Raw genomic sequence first — 18,914 nt, 5'->3', positions numbered from 1 at the left:
AAAGCTTTCATAACCTTGTGAAAGCTATACCCTCAGAAGGCTTTTTCCCTTTTTTGGAAGCATTGCTTTTTTGCCAGAGACTATTTATAAATTGCCACAGGAATCAGCACTGAGTGTTTGCATCTTATTTTATTCATTTCTGAATGGAACAGCTAACATTCCCTCCACTTCAGTACATGGTATTGGCTGTTGGTGGGCAAACAATGGTATTCTTAAAATATTTGTTGCAGTTTTTGTCTTCCAGAGCTGTTTTTTCCTGGGGCAAGCTGAGCCATTTAGAATAACATATGCCCTCCCTCAAGACAACTTGCGTTCTTGTATAATGGGGATTTAAACGGCAATTGGTCAGACTTCATAAAGAGGACAAAAGGACTTACTAAACTATAGACCCATATCAATTCTTCCCATTTTTTAAAAAGTAATAGAAAAGTACAAAGGTTTTTAACAGCTGGCTGTTGCGAAGATATATTTCGGAAAGAGAGAAAATTCAACTGCCCCTGTGGGGAATCGAACCCACATCCTCTCACTTTCCAGGTGAGATAGATCCAGGTTCAATACCAGATTCATTTAAAGACTGGTTATTTGTAGAGATGTTTTTGTGGATGAGTAATCTTCATCTCCACAAATAACTAGTCTTTCAATGAATCTTGTATTAACAAGTGGAGAGGACATTTCTATGTGCATTTGGCAATCTGGTGGCCTATGTCATTCATGAGCTGTTGATTGCTGCCACCGTCCATATACAGAGCCTTTCAACAAATATATACACTCCAAGATTGAAATATGCCATCTGCTTTCATAGCTTAGATGGTAGAGCACTCATCCCGCAAGCGAGAGATCGGGGTTCGAGTCCCCGGGGGGCAGTGATGAATTTTCTTCCTTGTAATCTTCATCTCCACAAATAACCAGTCTTTCAATGAATCTTGTATACATTTGTGTAATTAAAAAATACTTTCTTTAACTCTTTATATAAAATACTTTCTTTAAAATTATTTGTGCTATATTCTTACACAAACATTTATTTTATTATAATTATTGTAGGTTACAGAATGTGAAATATTTCTGTCCTTAATTGTCAAGTTTTTGGATAATGATAAACCACCATGGCAAAGAGCAGTAGCACTTGAAGTTCTACACAAAATGTGTATTCAGCCTGAGCTTTTAAAGTAAGTTTTCCTTGCTGTGTTTGGTATATTATTTTAGAAGTTGAAATACCATCTGACTATTTGTTTTTGCTCTTTGTACTTGAAAGTGTTTAAATTTTATGTGTGACTTACATGGTCTTTACTTCTTTTTTTCTATACTTCATTACAGACTACCCCTTTGAATGAAAATTCATTATTTAAACTATATATTTAGATGTGTTAGAATGAAAAGGTGGTGAGAGCTACAGAAAAAATACATAGCACATTTTGCAAATATGGAATGTGGTGTTTTGCTCTAAACGGGTGATTTCTCATGTATATTACATCAGAATGACATTATGCTTTTAGAAATAGGAGTCATTTATAAAAAGCAGTAAGAGTTGGCTTGCCATCCAGTTCATTCTCACAACCAGGCAGAGGCAACTCTAAGACTGTGTTACTTGTGCAGCTGCACAAGACATCACCATATAAGGGGGCACCAAATGACGAGTAAAGAACGAAAAAATTTCAGAAAAGTTTTTAATCTGTAAAATACAAACTAAGGGTGCATTTGATGGTATGATTAGCAGAGGGAATAACTAATCTTTGATGTATTTCTTTTCACTGGAAACACAGCAGCGAATTTTCAAGGTTGTTTTACTGGTGTGGCTTATACCTTTTTGTTTCTGTTGTCATATGGGCCGCTTCTCCTTTGACAAAGGTTGGTGACGTACACTTTGAACCCCTGCCTTATAGGATTTTTCTACTCTTTCAAAATACGAGTTTAGTTTGCCTGCAGGTCTTGCAGAAACTTCACGACTTCTGGTTTCTTCAGACTTGACACTTTTGAATATCCGCTATAACTCGAGAATGGTTTGAGAAAAGACAGGGTTCAGGGATGCTGGAAGATATTTGCTAGTGTTGTGCAAGCAATACCAATCACTTGAATTTTATTGCTGAGCAACACCATTCAAATTCAGCCAATAGATAATTTCTAATTTAAAGTGCCCTTCCAAATATGACTGAAAATTTTAAAATTCTAAATATAGATCCTAATTTATTTGCATTAGTTTTGCTTTTGAAAAACATACTAACAAAAGTAAAAAACCCTACCAAGTTATATTTCACTTAGGGTGTGGGATCGAAAAAAGGGTAAGGGCCACTCTCTCTACTCTTCAGCGATATATTTTTTTGGTTTGCAGAGAACAAAAGGCTTAGATTTGCTGTACTAGTGGTTTCCAAATTGTGTGCCGTGATACCATAACGTTCTATCTATTCAGTAATTCAGTGGTATGATTTATTAAAGCATTTCTTATGATAAACTGTACATCAGTATTCTTAAACCTTTTCACATCTGTGGAACGGTGAAAGTGTGTGAAAAATTTCGCGGACGAAAAAAAAGAAAATGAATTCACAGACCTGGTGATGGCTAATGCAGAAATAAAACCCAGTATTGACAAATCTAGAGTCAAGGAGCAAAAGTTTTTAATTAGTTATGGCACCCGTTTTTCTTTATTGACACAGAAAAGTTCATATACACTGACTGGGTAGCCAAAAAAAGGAAATGTTGCAGTGTATCGTAGGCCTCGGAGGAAGTATTATAGTTCCATTTTTCTGTTAGGCTGGACTGGAACTGAAAAATATTATTATCAAAAAAAAATTTCAGCTGTAATACAATAGCACTGTGAACAGTAAATGTTTGGAAATCACACTGGGCTACATTATATGTACAGTAGTACATAATTTTCTGTGTACAACCAGAGCTGCCCTTAGGGGTGTGCGACAGGTACAGCCGTACTGGGACCCGTGATTTAGGCTATTCCGCACTTACTGTAATAGAAGTGAAAAAATATTTACATGCATCAAATATATTTGCAATTGATCCCGCTTATAAATTTTTTGAAAAACCGTCATGAAAAATGTAAGTGGGAAAACGCTGTAAATGGGAAATCCTATTGAGAATTAGTTAAGATTGAGACCACGAAAATAAGTCGTACTATGCGGGAAAACGTTCTGAGTGGGAACGTTATAAGCGGGATCGACTGCATTTTTTTTTTTTTGTAGTAAACAAGGTGTCTGAACTTCAACTGTTTTGATTCTAAAATTTTCATCAATTCTGGAATTATTTCTCTCAGTAATTCTGAATTTCTATCAATTATAGGAGTTCTCACTAATTCTGAATTTTCATGAATTCTGGGATTTTTTTAGATTCCAAATTTTCATCAATTCGAATTAATTTTTGCACCAGGCTCTGTGTCTGATAAAGACAGCCCTGTGTATAGCAGTGTGTTTAGTAAGGTCTCGCGACCAATTTTTCTATATATGTTAGTTTGCTTGCTCCCCCCCATATAACAAGTAGTTTTGTGGGCCTAGGATGGCATTTCTCAAACTTTTTCCACTAATGGCTCCCTTGTCTTTGTCATTTTTTATCCTGGACTCCCTAGAATAATTTAAAACGGACCACTTCAAAGTCTTGAATGGGCACACATCAATAAACCAACTTGTTGCGACGCCCCAAAAAGCTGTGACGCACACATTGAGAACAACTAGCATAAGGGGTCCTTTCATCAGGGTCATAACTAAGAGTTTTATCAACCCCACAACTTTAAAAATTTGATAATTTTATACAACAGTGTTCTTCGTTCCCCATCTAAAACTGACTCCTCCTAAGGGGGCAGGGGGCATCACTGCCCCTTCTATTTTTGGCCCTGACTTCAGTGCCATCTTTACACATGTCCCACCCAAGCGTGACTTGGGAACCTCAAGTGCATAAGAGGGTTTCATTATTAAATTTGATGCATAGATTTCCAAGATGTGTGTAAACTGTAAGTAGTTAAGTCCAGCCCCCGTATAGGAAACCACCTTGAAAATGTCTCATGATGCTCTTGAGAGGCCTTAGGTACCTCAAAATATATTTTACCACTACTAAAATTTGTTTTCACCCTCAGATAGCCAAGTACGTAAAAATGACAAATTAGCAACTAAAAAATGTATTTATCAATTGTGCTCAATTTTACAGTATGCTCAAATGACCCACAATATTATTTTGTGGCGATGTTTTTCAATTTAAATTTTGGAAGACGTGACAATTTAATGAACAATTTATTTGAATTGATAGGAAAAATTTCTAAAATGTGCATACTGCAATTATTCAATTTCAGATTACCTATTCCAGCATGAGGGTTTAATGCTGGAAAAAATCGCCCATACTAGAACCATCCTTACGGGGTGTGCGACAGGTCACACTGTGCCCCGAGCTTTATGGTGCCCCAAACACACCTATAGAAGGTAGGTGGTGTTGCCTGAACTCACTGTAAATTATTGGAGGCTTTCACCAATTCTGAAATTATTTCTTTCATCAATTCTGAGTTGTCATCAATTTTGCAATTTTTTCTACCGTTGATTCTTGATTTAATTAAATTCGGGAAAATTTTCTTTCATCTCATCAATTCCTAATTATCATTGTATTCATCGCCTAAAAATTTCATTAATATAGGAAATGTTTGCCATTATTTAAATTCATCTTCAGTGCTGAATTTTCATAAATTTTGGTGTTAATTTACATTCAAAATCGTGTGCTTTTTAGATATTTCTCAGCATTCTTATATATTCTGGAAAAATGGATGCCGATTTATCCTTTCCCTACAAAATATATAAAATCGAGGCGAAGGGAGTCCTATGCATTTTTGGTGCCCCAAAATTTTTGAAATGAATCTTGCCCAGTTATTGTTTTCTTGGAGGCTTTCACCAATTCTGAAATTATTTCTTTCATCAATTCTGAGTTGTCATCAATTTTGCAATTTTTTCTACCGTTGATTCTTGATTTAATTAAATTCGGGAAAATTTTCTTTCATCTCATCAATTCCTAATTATCATTGTATTCATCGCCTAAAAATTTCATTAATATAGGAAATGTTTGCCATTATTTAAATTCATCTTCAGTGCTGAATTTTCATAAATTTTGGTGTTAATTTACATTCAAAATCGTGTGCTTTTTAGATATTTCTCAGCATTCTTATATATTCTGGAAAAATGGATGCCGATTTATCCTTTCCCTACAAAATATATAAAATCGAGGCGAAGGGAGTCCTATGCATTTTTGGTGCCCCAAAATTTTTGAAATGAATCTTGCCCAGTTATTGTTTTCTCACTGGGTCACACGCTTCTGTTAATGGTGGCCCTGGCAATGCATAGGGAAGGGGTTAGTGCTGAGAGGGCTATACAACACTACAGACCAGCATGAATTCAATTACCCTTATGTCTTTTACACTATAAATTTACTTTAGAAATACTGATCTGGGTTCCCAGCTAAAGGATGTGGGAAGATCCATTTTCAGCCCTTTTTTTGGTTTAGAACAGAATTTCACAATTTTCATGTGCATATTTTATTGATTATTATTCAAATAATATATGCGAGGAATTTAAAAAAAAGATGTATTAATGTATGTGCACGAAATTCTAATCAGTAATAAACATACATTTTAAAAAAATTATAAATTATTATTAATACAAATACACACAAGGCAACAACAGGTAAAATGCCCAACGAGGTGGCTCAGAAAAGATGCCCAAAAGATGCTCCACCATGGAGCATTTTATTGCTCCATGTAACACCCGTACATTGAATATCGTATTCTCTATTAAAAACCGACTTGAAAAAGTCATTGAAAGCACTACACATACCTACATTGCTCTCTACCCTAGACCCTCCTATCAAGAGAGGGCCTACTGTCCCCTTATATCCATTATTGGCACATCTAAAAAATGATTTTGGGTCGGCGCCAATGTTGTCTGCCAAACTAGACTCAACTTCCTTTTTACTGTCATTTATCACCTTTTTCAACGCCTTTCTTTTATCAGTAAACAATGACAGATCACCTCGTCCACTTTCATACTCTCTGAATGCTCTTTTCTTTTCAAGATAAAGGTTACACACACTATCTATGAACCATAGAGGTCCCGATTAAGAAAGCGTAAAACAAGTGCTTCGTTTGGCATCACATACAAGTAACTAATATGAATTTTGAGCTAAGGCTTGGTCAGGAAGTTACAGACAAAACAAAATATCCGAGGATGATGTCACTCTCCGCTATCCATACGAAGGTTATTAACAGCTGGCTGATGCGAAGATGAATTTTTGCAAAGAAAATATTCAACTGCCCTTGTACGGTCCCGTTCAGTGCATACAAGTTCTAAGGAAAGATTGAGATATTGGTTGCCTTTGTAGTCTCGTGGTCTAGGATGCTCACCCGGAAAGTGAGAGGATAGGCGTTTTTATATTATAGAATTGTGTATATTGTTATAGAATTTTTTTATATCAAAATATTTTTGAGACACTTCTTGATATTTATATTTTTACATTCTCTACAATAATCAACAAAAATGAGAGACTAACATATAATATTTTGTTTGAAGGTTTTTAACAGCTTGATGATGAGAAAATATATTTAGGAAAGAGGAAAAATTCAACCCTTGTGGGAAATTGAATCCATGTCACTTGCCAGGTGAGCGCCCCAGACTACTAGCCTACAAAGGCAACTATGATCTCAATCTTCCTTGGAGTTTGTGTGCCTTTGTAGTCTAGTGGTCTCACACCCGGCAAGTGAGAGGATGTGGGTTCGATTCCCCGCAGGGGCAGTTGAATTTTCTCATTCCCAAATATATCTTCTCATCAGCCAGCTCTTAAAAAACCTCTTAAAACGAAATATATAGTCAAATTAACACTTCTCACTTGATCAATTTTCTGCTATAATAGTGGAACTGTTTAATTCTTTCTTGTAGGCACGATATCCTATCACTAACATCTCGCTTTTGCACTTTTGCTTTTTCCCTGTCTTATGTTTTTTACCCACTTGAATTGGACGGAGAAAAGAAGGGAAAAAATATCAAACACAAGTCTTCTCCCCCCCCCTCCCCCCCCCCCAATCGTTTTCAGAATTTAATAACTGATTCCACAGTCTGTAACTTTCTACAGCTGAAGAACAAGTTTTAAATTCTAGTCAGACCATAGGTGAAGATAGACTTGAAAGTCTGGGGGGGGGGGGTGCATGATGGTGATTATGTTTAGTCATATATACGCATATACATTAGATCAGTTTGCTCTCCCTTTGATGCGGGAGAGGTGGGAAGTGCCTTCAGCATGGGTGGAGATGCCTCTCGTATATCCGCCCATGAGTCAGGCAAGGTTGAACTGAGAACAACTGCTCCTGTGATGTGTTAATATAAATGAAATAATTTAAATGCAAATAATCATAAACTTTTATCCTGTTTTATGGTCAACTGTAACTGCTACCCTACCCTTAGCTGCGACTCGCAGCTAAAAAAGGGAATTCACTCTGTCATTTTGGTGTCCCGGTCCCCACATGTTTTAACGAAAAAGAGTAAATTCCTTATTCTTTCTGGTCCAATGCTCAAGGTACCAGACTCTCTGAACTGCCTTAGTTGCGACCATGGGTGTGACCGCATCTTCTTCCATGTGTCTGCACATGTTACCAATAAAAATGCAATTTATCTCCACTAAGCATTGCATACACAGAATCCAATTTGAACCCACAATGCATGCGGAAAATGAATATGATACGCAACAAATCTGCAATTAGATACCTGGTCAACTTATTGCCCAGAATATATTATATATTCTGAAAGATTCTTGCAGTGTTGATTCAGTAGCTAAAGAATGAATTCAGATCCCAACTAGACCCTTTTATGCTGTTCTTTTCCAACTTTTCTCAATTTTTGAATTCAACTATCTCAGCAAATATTGGACTTAAAAAAAAAAGAGGAGCATGGTGTTTATAAAAAAATAATTTTTTAAATTTTAATAACTGTATAACCCTTTGCAATATGAATAATGTATCTGAGGTCCACGCATTATTTGGATACTTTTTTAATTGGAAGTATGCTTCTGGGATCAACTGTTTGCCCGTAAAATGTGGTGAGAGATTTTTTGCTATGCACTTTGTTCATATCTTTCAGACCCTGCATGCACAAATGTGGTGGTTGCTTTTTTTCACTGAAGAAATTTTTTTTTAACTTAAGGAAGTTAAGCGCCCTCGCTTAAAGGATTGTGTAAGTTTTGAGTTAGAAATATGATGAGTGCAAACTTTGGGGGCTTTCACTAGAGAGCAGTGTTGAAGTTGAACTTTCGGTCAGTTTTTTAAGATTTCTTCCAGAAAAGTGTGATTTATTACATAAAAAATTTAGCAATCAAATTTGTGGAAAAAATGTATGTGAATATGATTATACGCTGCACCATCTTGTCTGAAAAAATTTGAATGAAGGGAATTATTTCTTCACAAAAAAAAAAAAATAAATGAAATAAATAATTGAAAATAAAAAAATACATATTTGCTAACATTTACAGTGGATCCCACTTTATAACGTTGTTCAAAAAACCATCATGAAAAACATTGTAAGCGGAAAAATGTTTTAACTGACTGGCGATACAAGGTGTTAACACAAAACTACTTCAAAAATTCTTGGTCTCCAGGACAAAAAAGCTTCAAAAAGATTCTGGCTATTTTTCCTTTTCCCCCATTTGCACAGCAGCACATCGAGGCCTGTTTGTGAGGTTGATGGCTTGTTCTGCGGTAAAAGTCCCTATACATGTAATAGTGTTTTTTTATACTTTTTTCTTAAAATTCTTCCAAATTGTTCTGCAGTAGTGCTAATTGTTCTGCGACGTACGTCGCAGATTTTGGCACATTCTGCTTTGAGGGTCACTCCTTGGTCATTCACATGCTTTCATGCTCTCTAGGTCACTCCTTTGGTCATTCACATGCTCACACACGCTCTCAGTCACTCACTGACCTGGTCACTTGCTCTGTAGGTCACTTTTTTTATCATCAACATACTTGCTCAGGCTCTAAGTCACTCTTTTGCTCACTAACGTGCTTGCAAACTCTCTAGACCACTCACTGACCTAGTCTTACTGTCTCTACAGAGGCAGATTTATTTAGGGTTATATACAAATTTTACTGCTCTTCTGCTAATTTTCTTGGTCACTCATTCCTCAAATTTGCCGCCTCTCTAAACTTGCCGCTCTGGGCTATAGCCTGCTAAGCCTTCCTGTAAATATGCCACTGGTTGTGGGGGCCATGCTTTTTTGGTCACACACTGACCTAGTCCCTCATTTTCAAGGTTACTCTTTTCATTTTTTACATGCTTTCACACTGTACCTTTTCAAGTACACTCTCTGGGGTGCTCTTGTAGTCGCTCACTGGCCTGGTCACATCAGGTCAGCGATTGTGTTTACCACAAATCCATGTGGTTTTGCCACTCTTCTCACATTTTAGTCTCAGTTCCTTGATCACTAATTCCTAAAATTTACTGCCTCTTCGAACTTGCTTCCCTATGTTATAACGTGTGTATCTCCCCCCGTAAATAATCCTGTGCATATATGTAGGATTTTTAGTTATAGTCCTTTTTGTTGTCGGTAGATGGCGCTGCGTCACACAAGTGAATAAGTAGTATTGTAAAGATTAGTTTTGGCAACAGTGAGTTTGCCGGGAGAAGTCGGCGGGAAACGGCGCGTTTTTTGTTATGTCTGTGTATGATCGTCCTGTATGTTTTGTGCGCGTAATAAATGTTTAGAAAATGGAGGCTGTGTGTTTTTCTCTGTGAAGAGCCCACATATATTACACTGATTATGCATAATCACCAATCATCACGGTACGTTTGATAAATTTTGTTACATTTCATTTTTTACTGGTGATTATGCATAACATCCACACGTTAGGAAATTTGATAAATGCCAAAAAAATTTGTCTTTCACCAGTGATTAGGCCTATACATAAATTCTAAGGCATAGCAGGCAAATATAATAAATACTTGATATTTATCACTTTTACTAGTGATTGTGTATAATACTCTATATTAAGGTATGATGCAAAATTTGTTAAATAGAAGTTTATTATATTGAAGTCTGATTGTAAAATTTGTCAAATAGGAGTTAGTTATAGGAGTTATTTCAGAGATGTTAAAAAAAATTTTGTTAAATCAGAATTCATATACACAGTTAAAACTCAGGCTCACAAGTATGGTCATCTAAATAAAAAACCTTTTCATGCCGATGGGACCCATTTATCATCTTTATCAATATGAAATGGTGATTATGCATAATCACCAGTAAGAGTAATAATTTTTTTAGTATCAACAAAAGTTAGACGCCTGGTACTAAAAATTCTGAGAATTATTTGCTCTGATGGAAGTGGAGTAGTACTATCAAAAGGCTAGAATATCACAACTGCAATATTCGACATTCATTTGTACTGCAGTTGATACCGTGTAGTGTCAGATTTTGCTTCTCAAAAGGAATTCCGTACATTCAAGTATAATAGATACATAAGAATGTCTAAGCTTAACTCAAAGCAAGTCTTGAAATCTAGGTGATATTTGTAATGAAAAAAAAAGAAGAGAGAGTGAGAAAGCATCTATTTTCTATCTCAAAATCACCTGGATTTGCAAAAGACTGAAGATAAGTATACTTTTTTTTTCCCCTTAAGATTTTGATTGTGGGAAATCTTAATGAGAATTACTTGGAGTTAGGATCACAGAAATAAGTCGTAGTAAGTGGAAAAATGTTCTAAATAGGATAATGGGAACGTTATAAGCAGGATCGACTGTATACATACATACATATTTATTTATTTAAATGTGTGTTTTTTGAGCATCAAAAACGCAAAAACATCTCGAAAATTGCAAAAAATGAATGCTCATGTCTGAAAGATATATAACAAGGTTATGAGAAATTTTTATATACATGTTTTAAGGCATAAATATAGAATGGCTGCATCTAAATATTATACATATAAAATATATGTAAATATATGTTGCACACTTGATTTGACAAACAGCGGTGGTGAATGTAAAGTAATTAACATTATTGGCCTCCTGGAAAAACTGCGGTCTTGGGCCATATAGTGTATGTGTTAAGAGCTGGTGTTCTTTTCTTTGTCGGTTTTTGTTTTTCTCATTCTTTGTTCTATTGTCTTGTGTGTTGTGTGAGTGTTCATGTCAAATAAAAAAAATTTCCCAATTGTACTACTCTATAAAGCATCCCAGATGGTCCCTCCCATTATTTCATTCCTTCAATTGAAACGAAATTTGTTCATAATTTATTGTTGGAAAACAGTAGATATCCATTTTTTCCTGTGTTTCATTTAATAATTTCATATCTTTTTTTTTCAGTTATGTTATTATTGATTTGAATGTCTGTGTGCAATTATTGGTGCACACTTTGTTGAAATATAATTTTGGAATATGTGATTTACAATTTATTTTATAAGTTGCAAAGTTGTTTTTTTTGCTCTTTTTTTTTTTTTTCCAATGAAAAAGTTTTTTGTGCATATGAAGCATGAAAATTCCACTGAAAAAAAAGTGAGCAAAAGTTGAATCTTCTGTTTCTTTTTCTACACTTTTACCTTAATAGAGTGCATTTGATGCCCCTACTGAAAATAGAAGTCTGCAAATTGACTTTATCTGTGCGATTATATTTTAATGTCACAATATCAGAGATCATAATTTGCTGAAGATTATTAAGATTAAAAGAGCTGAAGATTATTTTTAAAACATTTAAAATGCTTGTGTACTGTTGATGTAGAGATTCAGCTTTCAATGATACATCGATTACATCTGTTGTTTGTGAATGAAAATTTTTATGCCCTTCTACTTTTTTTTTTTTGGGAACAAAGCCAAATTAGTGCATAATATACTGATTTAAAATTTCATTTATTTTATTAATAAACTTATTTATGTACAAAACAAACATATAACAAAAATTGAGTGACTCGGCCAGGGCCAGAATTAGGGGGGGGGGGAGATAGGGGAACTGTACCGTGGGGCAAATTTTAGTTGGAAACAACAACTTTTTTATAAAATCATTGAATTTTACAGTGGTTGGGCAGTGGCTAAATCATGTTTGACCCCACAAAAATCCTTTTTGTGGCCCTTGACTCAGCAAAACAAACATATCACTGAATTAGTGACATGCAACACTACTGAGTATTATTCTGTCAATATTCTAATTCTGTAATTTTATTTCAGGTCTTTTTGTCAATGTTATGATATGAAGCCTCATAGCACTAAGATATTTCAAGACATTGTAAATGCCTTAGGGTCATTTGTTCAGTCTCTATTCATTTCACCAACTGCAACAGTACAGACATTGTCCACAACTCTTACTGGGGGTTCATCAACTCCACCAGCTGCAGTAGTACAAGGTCAGCCTCCAGCTTTATTAGCTGGCTTGCCTGTAGGTCCAGGAGTAACCCCCCAAGCGGGTTTTTTATATCGTGGGATATGGTTGCCGATAATTACAATTCCTATGGGAACATGCAAGCCATTTTTGTAAGTAGTTTTTTTTAACTCGAAATATTTGTGAAATACTCATGATAGTAGGGATTCAATATACAATGGGAAATTGAATTGTGTAACATTTGAAAATCAATACATGCTAATCAATACATCCTACAACTGCCATAATTTCCTGTTGTAAAGCTGCATGAATATGAAGTTTTTAAAGTTGATTTTTAGCTTTTGCTGCTAATTCATATATCCATGGCCTATTCAATAATTTTTCCCCTTATGTTTCCCCCATTTTTTTATTGTTAATTTTTTTTATGGCATCAATGAATTTTTAGAACATTTCAACTGTTCTATTTGTGGTGATACCATTATAAACAGTCCGCGGACGGCATTTCTCATCCATGATTGTCACTGGATGCTGGCAATGTGTTTATATAACTTTTATGTGTATTGTGTCTCACTTAATCAGAGAGTCGAGACCCTTCAAGTAGTTAAGATACATTCTGTTGGCTAGACAGCATTGTATATAGTTGAATAGTCCCTTTAATTGTGATAATAATGAAAGTAGTAATACAATAGACTCTCGATAGTCTGGCCATGCACTTGTCGGACCCATCCAGTAACCCAGAATTTTTTAGGCAGGTTTTCAACATGTCTCTGCACAGAAGTTTATATTATTTAAATGGGCCTTTTTCAGTTAACTTCCAGTAATCCAGCACAGCCTGGTCTGATATGTGCCAGGTTAGCGAGAGTCTACTGTAATGTTATAACATATTTTAATCTATTAATTCGTTCACTATACACTATGCACCTAAAGCAGTGTTTCTGGAAAGTGGTCAGTATTTTCCTGAAAGTGATGCTGGAATAGATCACAGGGCTGAGATAATATAGGAGGCTAACATAAGGAGCAAGGCAATATTTTTTTTTACAGAGTAGTAGTGTAAAAACCATTTAGGAGACTGGCAGAGGGCAGGATTTTTTTTGTTCCCATTCAATTTGTCCCCTTATTGCAAAAACCCAGTTATATGAGATCTTATCTGTAAATGAGGCATTGGCAGTGTCCAATCCAGGAGCATACGCAATACAGGTCTTTGGAAGGGATACACTGGATTTGGGGGGGTACACAGCATCTCTTCCAAGAAAAATTTTAGTCACTAGCGCTCAAAAACATTTTAAATTGACACAATTGATTGAAACAGTGTATAATTTCAATATACTGTGTGTGTATATATAATATATATATTTTAATTTTTTCATTGTCTTGGTTGGGAGGCGGCATGGGTTGCATATGCTTCTAATCTAAATTGGTTGTATGTTTGGCAATGCTGTTCTTGAAATGGAATATTTTCACCATCAATATTTTCATTTCCAACACCTATTTTTTTTGTATCAGTAGTTGGGATGCCGATTGTCCTGTCTGGAATGCAACACAAGGCTTTGTTTGGTACACAGTGAAATCTTGATATAATGATACTCTGCGGACCAAGAAAAATATTGTTGGTGAAGGATTATTGTTATATTGAGAGGCAGCATTATCATCATGCATCACAAAACTTTTATCGCCCGAAAATGGAATTTTCTTTTTTGTCTTTTCTATTTAGTAATTTCATTATTTGGGTATTGTTGATATATTATAAGTTATATTATATGGGTTGGAAATATGTTTATAACCAACTGTTCACAAGTTATTTTAGCTAAAACAGACTTAAGATTTCACTCTGTATATGCCATAGAAAGTCTCCTTTGATGCTGTTATTAGATATAATAGGAAGGCAGCTTTTTGCCATTTAAGTATTAGAAAACTTGTAAAAAACATAAAAAAAACATAAAAAACCCATACTCTTTAGCTTTTACTGCTCTTTAATACAATTGAAAAAATATATACCTATGGTTGTTAGTGATTGAATTCAGGATTATTAATTGGGAATAATCATCATCAATCACAGATTAGAGACTGAAAGATAGAAAGCCTTATACAACGTGCACAAAGCATGTATTAAGCTCATTAGAAGCTTTAGAACTAACTAGAATACAGTTTTTTTTAACTTGGATGCCTTGATCACCAACTAAAGTAAAACCTCCCATAATGGTTGCCTCCGAACAATGACCCCATTTTCTTGGAACAGAACGCATCCCATTGAATTAACATTAAGGTTAATCTCTCCAAACAACGATTTCCAAATAATGGTAACTTTTGGAAACTAAAATGGAAGAAAAACGATGCATTATCACATAAGTAAAATAACCCTAAAGATTTGCTTTGAAGGAGTTCCTTCCTTCCTTGAGTCCTTCAAACATGAAAATAACTACAGGTACTTTTCAATGTCAGTGGTTTCCAAAATGTGATCCACAGACCCCAGAAGTTCCTCAAATAAATGCTAATGGATGCACTAGATGTGTTCCAGCGAAAGCAAAGCAGAATCTAGGCTTAGAATTTAGCAAATGGCTATGTCATAGACCAGTGAGTCCTTGTTTTCCATGCTGTTTGACCAAGGGTACCAGAGTAAGCACTAATTGAAAATACTGCCCAAGATAAAAGACAAAAAATAGCTGATTACATCACAGGATGAATCTGATCTGAAGATTGCATGTCCCAGGATACAATGATAACAGTAGAGCTATATGCATTTTTCTTCATGAAATTAACAAAAGAAAATCACAAATAAAGTTCCTTATGAAAAAATACACATATCTTCAATGCAAAATGAATGTCATGTGCTACAACACAACCTCTTCTAATTAATTATAGCATGAGTTAGACAAGCAATTAAAAAATATGTGTTTCAGAAATACTGAACTTCCTAACAATGGTAACCTCCCAATAAGAACCACATTTGCTCAGTCCTGTTAAAGGCTGCTGTTGTAAGGTTTCACTGTATCTTTAAACCATCCCAGCCATTTAGGTCTATCTCCGCCTATGTTCTAAACATGTTTCAGTTTGTATGACAGTTTGAAGTAATATTTAAGTTGTAGAAATTCATGTATCTTAAAAAATACATTTTTTTTATTTATATTTAGTATTGAATTACTGGATAAACTTGAAGCTCCTACTGTTCCTGATGGTTATGGAATATCTGTAGCATATGCTTGCTTGCTGGATATAATTAACAGTTTGAGTACTGTTCTTGAATGTGAAAATTTTGTAACCATGATGCAAGAATATAAGCCATCTGAAGAGTTATCAGAATTGTGTGTTCCAGTATTTCAAAAAATAAATTCTGCTGTAAGTGAAGTGGTCAAAAGTGAAACAAATAAACTTTATTGTCAGATTATCAGCTCATCGTGGTGTGGCCTTCTAGCAGCTTTTACCTTACTTATAGATGCAAGGTACTAAATCACATGTTTGTTCATATTGTTTTGCTAGAATGAAATTATGACATGTACATTACTTCACTGGTATAAATTATATCTTTTCCATTGGTAATATTCAGATCACAATTGAGCACGTCAGTATCTATATATGTTCTCCATTATTTACAGTGAAGATAATACACTATAACAAGATAAACAGACTATGTTTCCAAAAGTCTTTGTCTTTTTTGGAATTTAAACATTTTCTCAAATTTCTGGAAAAATACTAGGCAAGTCATTGAAATTTTGGTCATGTGAAACCTATGCTTGTACTCAGAATTTCCAGTGAAAATTTTGTCGGGAGTGCATTTAGTGGACCAACAAAAAAATTAAATAAGAAAAAAAGTTTTTTTTGATCAACTCTGTATGATAAAATAACTGCAAATGATTTGTAACTTTCCCAAAATATTTTACTAATTTTCTGCATTACTTTTGTGCATATAGATAAATGTTTTCTAAAAAATTCCAGTTTTCAATTTTTCTAATTTTTTGCTTATAACATGCAGAGTTTTCAACTAAATTTTACAAAATTCACAGAAAAATTGACACTACACATGAGCAACCCTGTGTAGAAATTTAGAATGTGACAATTTATTATTCTATGAGATATCAGCATTTTTAGTAAATGATTTTTAATCAGCATGTGTACAAAATGTTGATTTTATTTTTCATAATTTGGTTGCACAATATATAGTGACGTATAAAAATTCTAGTTAGATGTCATGAAAATTCAGAAAGATATATACAATATTGTGAGCTGTAATTTATGTTACTGGCTGTAAGTACCTGGATGATAAGGAATTTTCCATAAATTGGTAATTCAATTATTTTCTGTCATTTGATTATTTCATTCACTTTGACATCATGTGTGTTATGTTCAAGCATTTCTCTTATTTTATCATACAGAGTTGATCAAAAACCTTTTTTTCTTATTTAATTTTTTTTGTCGGTTCACTAAATGCACTCCTGACAAAATTTTCACTGGAAATCGTGAGTACAAGCATAGGTTTCACATGACCGAAATTTCAATGAGTTGCCCAGTATATTTCTAGAAATTTGAGAAAATGTCAACTCCAAAAAGACACAGACTTTTGGAAACATAATGTACATATCAGTGATGCTGGTAATACATATCAGCGAATATAAAGAAAATATACGAATGCTTATGTTGCATAGTGGTCTAGCACCCACCCAGAATTGAGGTTACAGTAATTCAATTTTCAACAGACACCTGTGAATTTTCTTTCTAAAATTTATCTCCACATCCTATCCAGTCACTTGTACTTTGTATCAATAGCAGAGAGTGACAATCTCTCTTTCTCAGAAAAAAAATATTATATATATGCTGGAAAAAAAATATGTTCCTTATATATTGCAGCATATTTTCAGGCTTTCCATGGAAAGTTACCCCATTTAGATTAATGCCAGATAGTGCTGGAAAGAAAAATACTTCCCCACCCACTAAATTTGATTGAAAACCAATATGTTCAATGACATTGAAATTATTTTTCTCAAATACTATCTTCAAAACTATAATAAATCAGAAAAATTAAAAATTTGGAAGCGAAAAAAATTGCCCATGAAAAGGTTAAATCAGTATAAAGCGAAGTTTTATTTTTTATGCTTATTTTTTCTCAAAAGCTATCCAATGATTCAAATATTGTATGAAAAATTCTTTGGGAAACTAGTTCAAAATTTAAAGAGTCAAGAAAATTGTTTTTTCAAGCTGTAAAATTAAAATATTCTTGGGAAGAATCTTTACTAGATGTGCAGGCGAGGATCCGGGGGGGGGGGGGGAAGATGGTGCAATCGACCCTATAAAATATAGGACGATTTAATGAACCTCTCCTCTCCCAGCACATTGCCCTGGATCCCCACCTGACAAGATGAAGGAAAAATGATGTGATATTTGAAATTAGTAGCCAAAAATTCATTGGAAACATTCATTGCATTGAATAGATTTCAAAAAAAATGTTTATAACTTGAAATCATCAGTGCTCATATTAATTATAAGTAGAGCCAGGAAGTTGAGGCACTGAAAATTTTAAAAATAGGCAAGCAAAAGAAAAAAACACCAAAAAGTTTAAAATAGGTGTAAAAAGTGCATTTATAACCAAGGGCATAATGAAAAAAGGGGAAAATAACTAAAAATTAAGATATTAGATGTCTGAAAACGTTCTCCATTTACTTTTTCAATAATAGTTCATAACTCAATGAGATTGGCCAACCTAAGTTCATATTATCATGCCAAAAATAAGTGTTTGTGGTTCCTCCAAGTTAGGTGGGAGGTAATTTAATCGAATACTGAAAAATATTGGTAGCGTAATTTGTTGATGACCCCTGAAATTAACAAAGTCATGAGGGAAAGAAGAAAGATCATTCTATTGGTCGAAAACATCCCGTCAAAAGTGTACCCCTATCATGAAGTACCATTCTTCATTCACGAGTGATGCTGGAATCTTCTCTTTCTTGAACGTTCGGCGAGTCTGTAAAAATGATGTGATTAAGACATCAGTCACACATACAGAGAGCATTGTTGGATTTTACGCTCAATAAGAGAATTCTGATCTGGTTAGCGTGTATCTCTGCTTGTAAATACATGTAAAAATTGCTGTTCTGTGATGTCCTGATCATTTCAAGGACTTGTGAGACATTACCTGGAACAATACATGTTAAACTACTCTAGAACAATACATGTTAAACTACTCTAGAACAATACATGTTACATTGACGCGTTATAACGTGTCATTGGCATCTCTGGGTCATGATAAAATATTTTGTGACAGCTATGCGCATTGATGGGAAATCCTAGCAAACCACTGAAGGACAATGCAAAGTGCATGTGTATAGATGCACCTGTATAGGTGTCTTAGGGAGAGTCACTGGTCAGTTATTGATCTTTTTTATTTCTTTTTTTTATTGGACTGAACACAGCACATAAAACAAAACAATTGAAAAAAAACTCCCCAAAAATGACATTAAAATGACACAGACTGTTACTCCAAGGGACAAAGTCCTTCCAGTGGGTCAATATAATTTAAATTGAAGATTTAATTGGATTATTCAACAGCCTTGTTACAGTACTAATTGATTAATATTTTATAAAGTCATATACAGTGAAACCTGGATAAGTCG

At 34.5% G+C, this 18,914-nt stretch overlaps 1 protein-coding gene across 2 annotated transcripts in view; it reads left to right on the top strand.

The window, feature by feature from the left end:
- mon2 (Mon2 homolog, regulator of endosome-to-Golgi trafficking) overlaps window positions 1-18,914 on the top strand; it is a 183,599-nt gene that overhangs the window by 22,747 nt on the left and 141,938 nt on the right. For both annotated transcript variants that reach the window (XM_089233152.1, XM_089233151.1), the window contains exons 10-12: window positions 1,042-1,166; window positions 12,168-12,470; window positions 15,447-15,755. In XM_089233152.1, coding sequence (XP_089089278.1) covers window positions 1,042-1,166; window positions 12,168-12,470; window positions 15,447-15,755 — 737 coding nt within the window. The remainder of the gene's footprint in view (window positions 1-1,041; window positions 1,167-12,167; window positions 12,471-15,446; window positions 15,756-18,914) is intronic.

The sequence above is a fragment of the Pholcus phalangioides genome, unplaced genomic scaffold, assembly GCF_987345545.1.
Source record: "Pholcus phalangioides strain wild (caught in Gottingen) unplaced genomic scaffold, Ppha-v1.0 ptg000007l_1, whole genome shotgun sequence".
In the NCBI taxonomy this organism is placed as follows: domain Eukaryota; kingdom Metazoa; phylum Arthropoda; class Arachnida; order Araneae; family Pholcidae; genus Pholcus; species Pholcus phalangioides.
The sequence above is the reverse complement of the archived record's forward strand: the minus strand, read 5'-3'. Positions and strand labels throughout refer to the sequence as shown.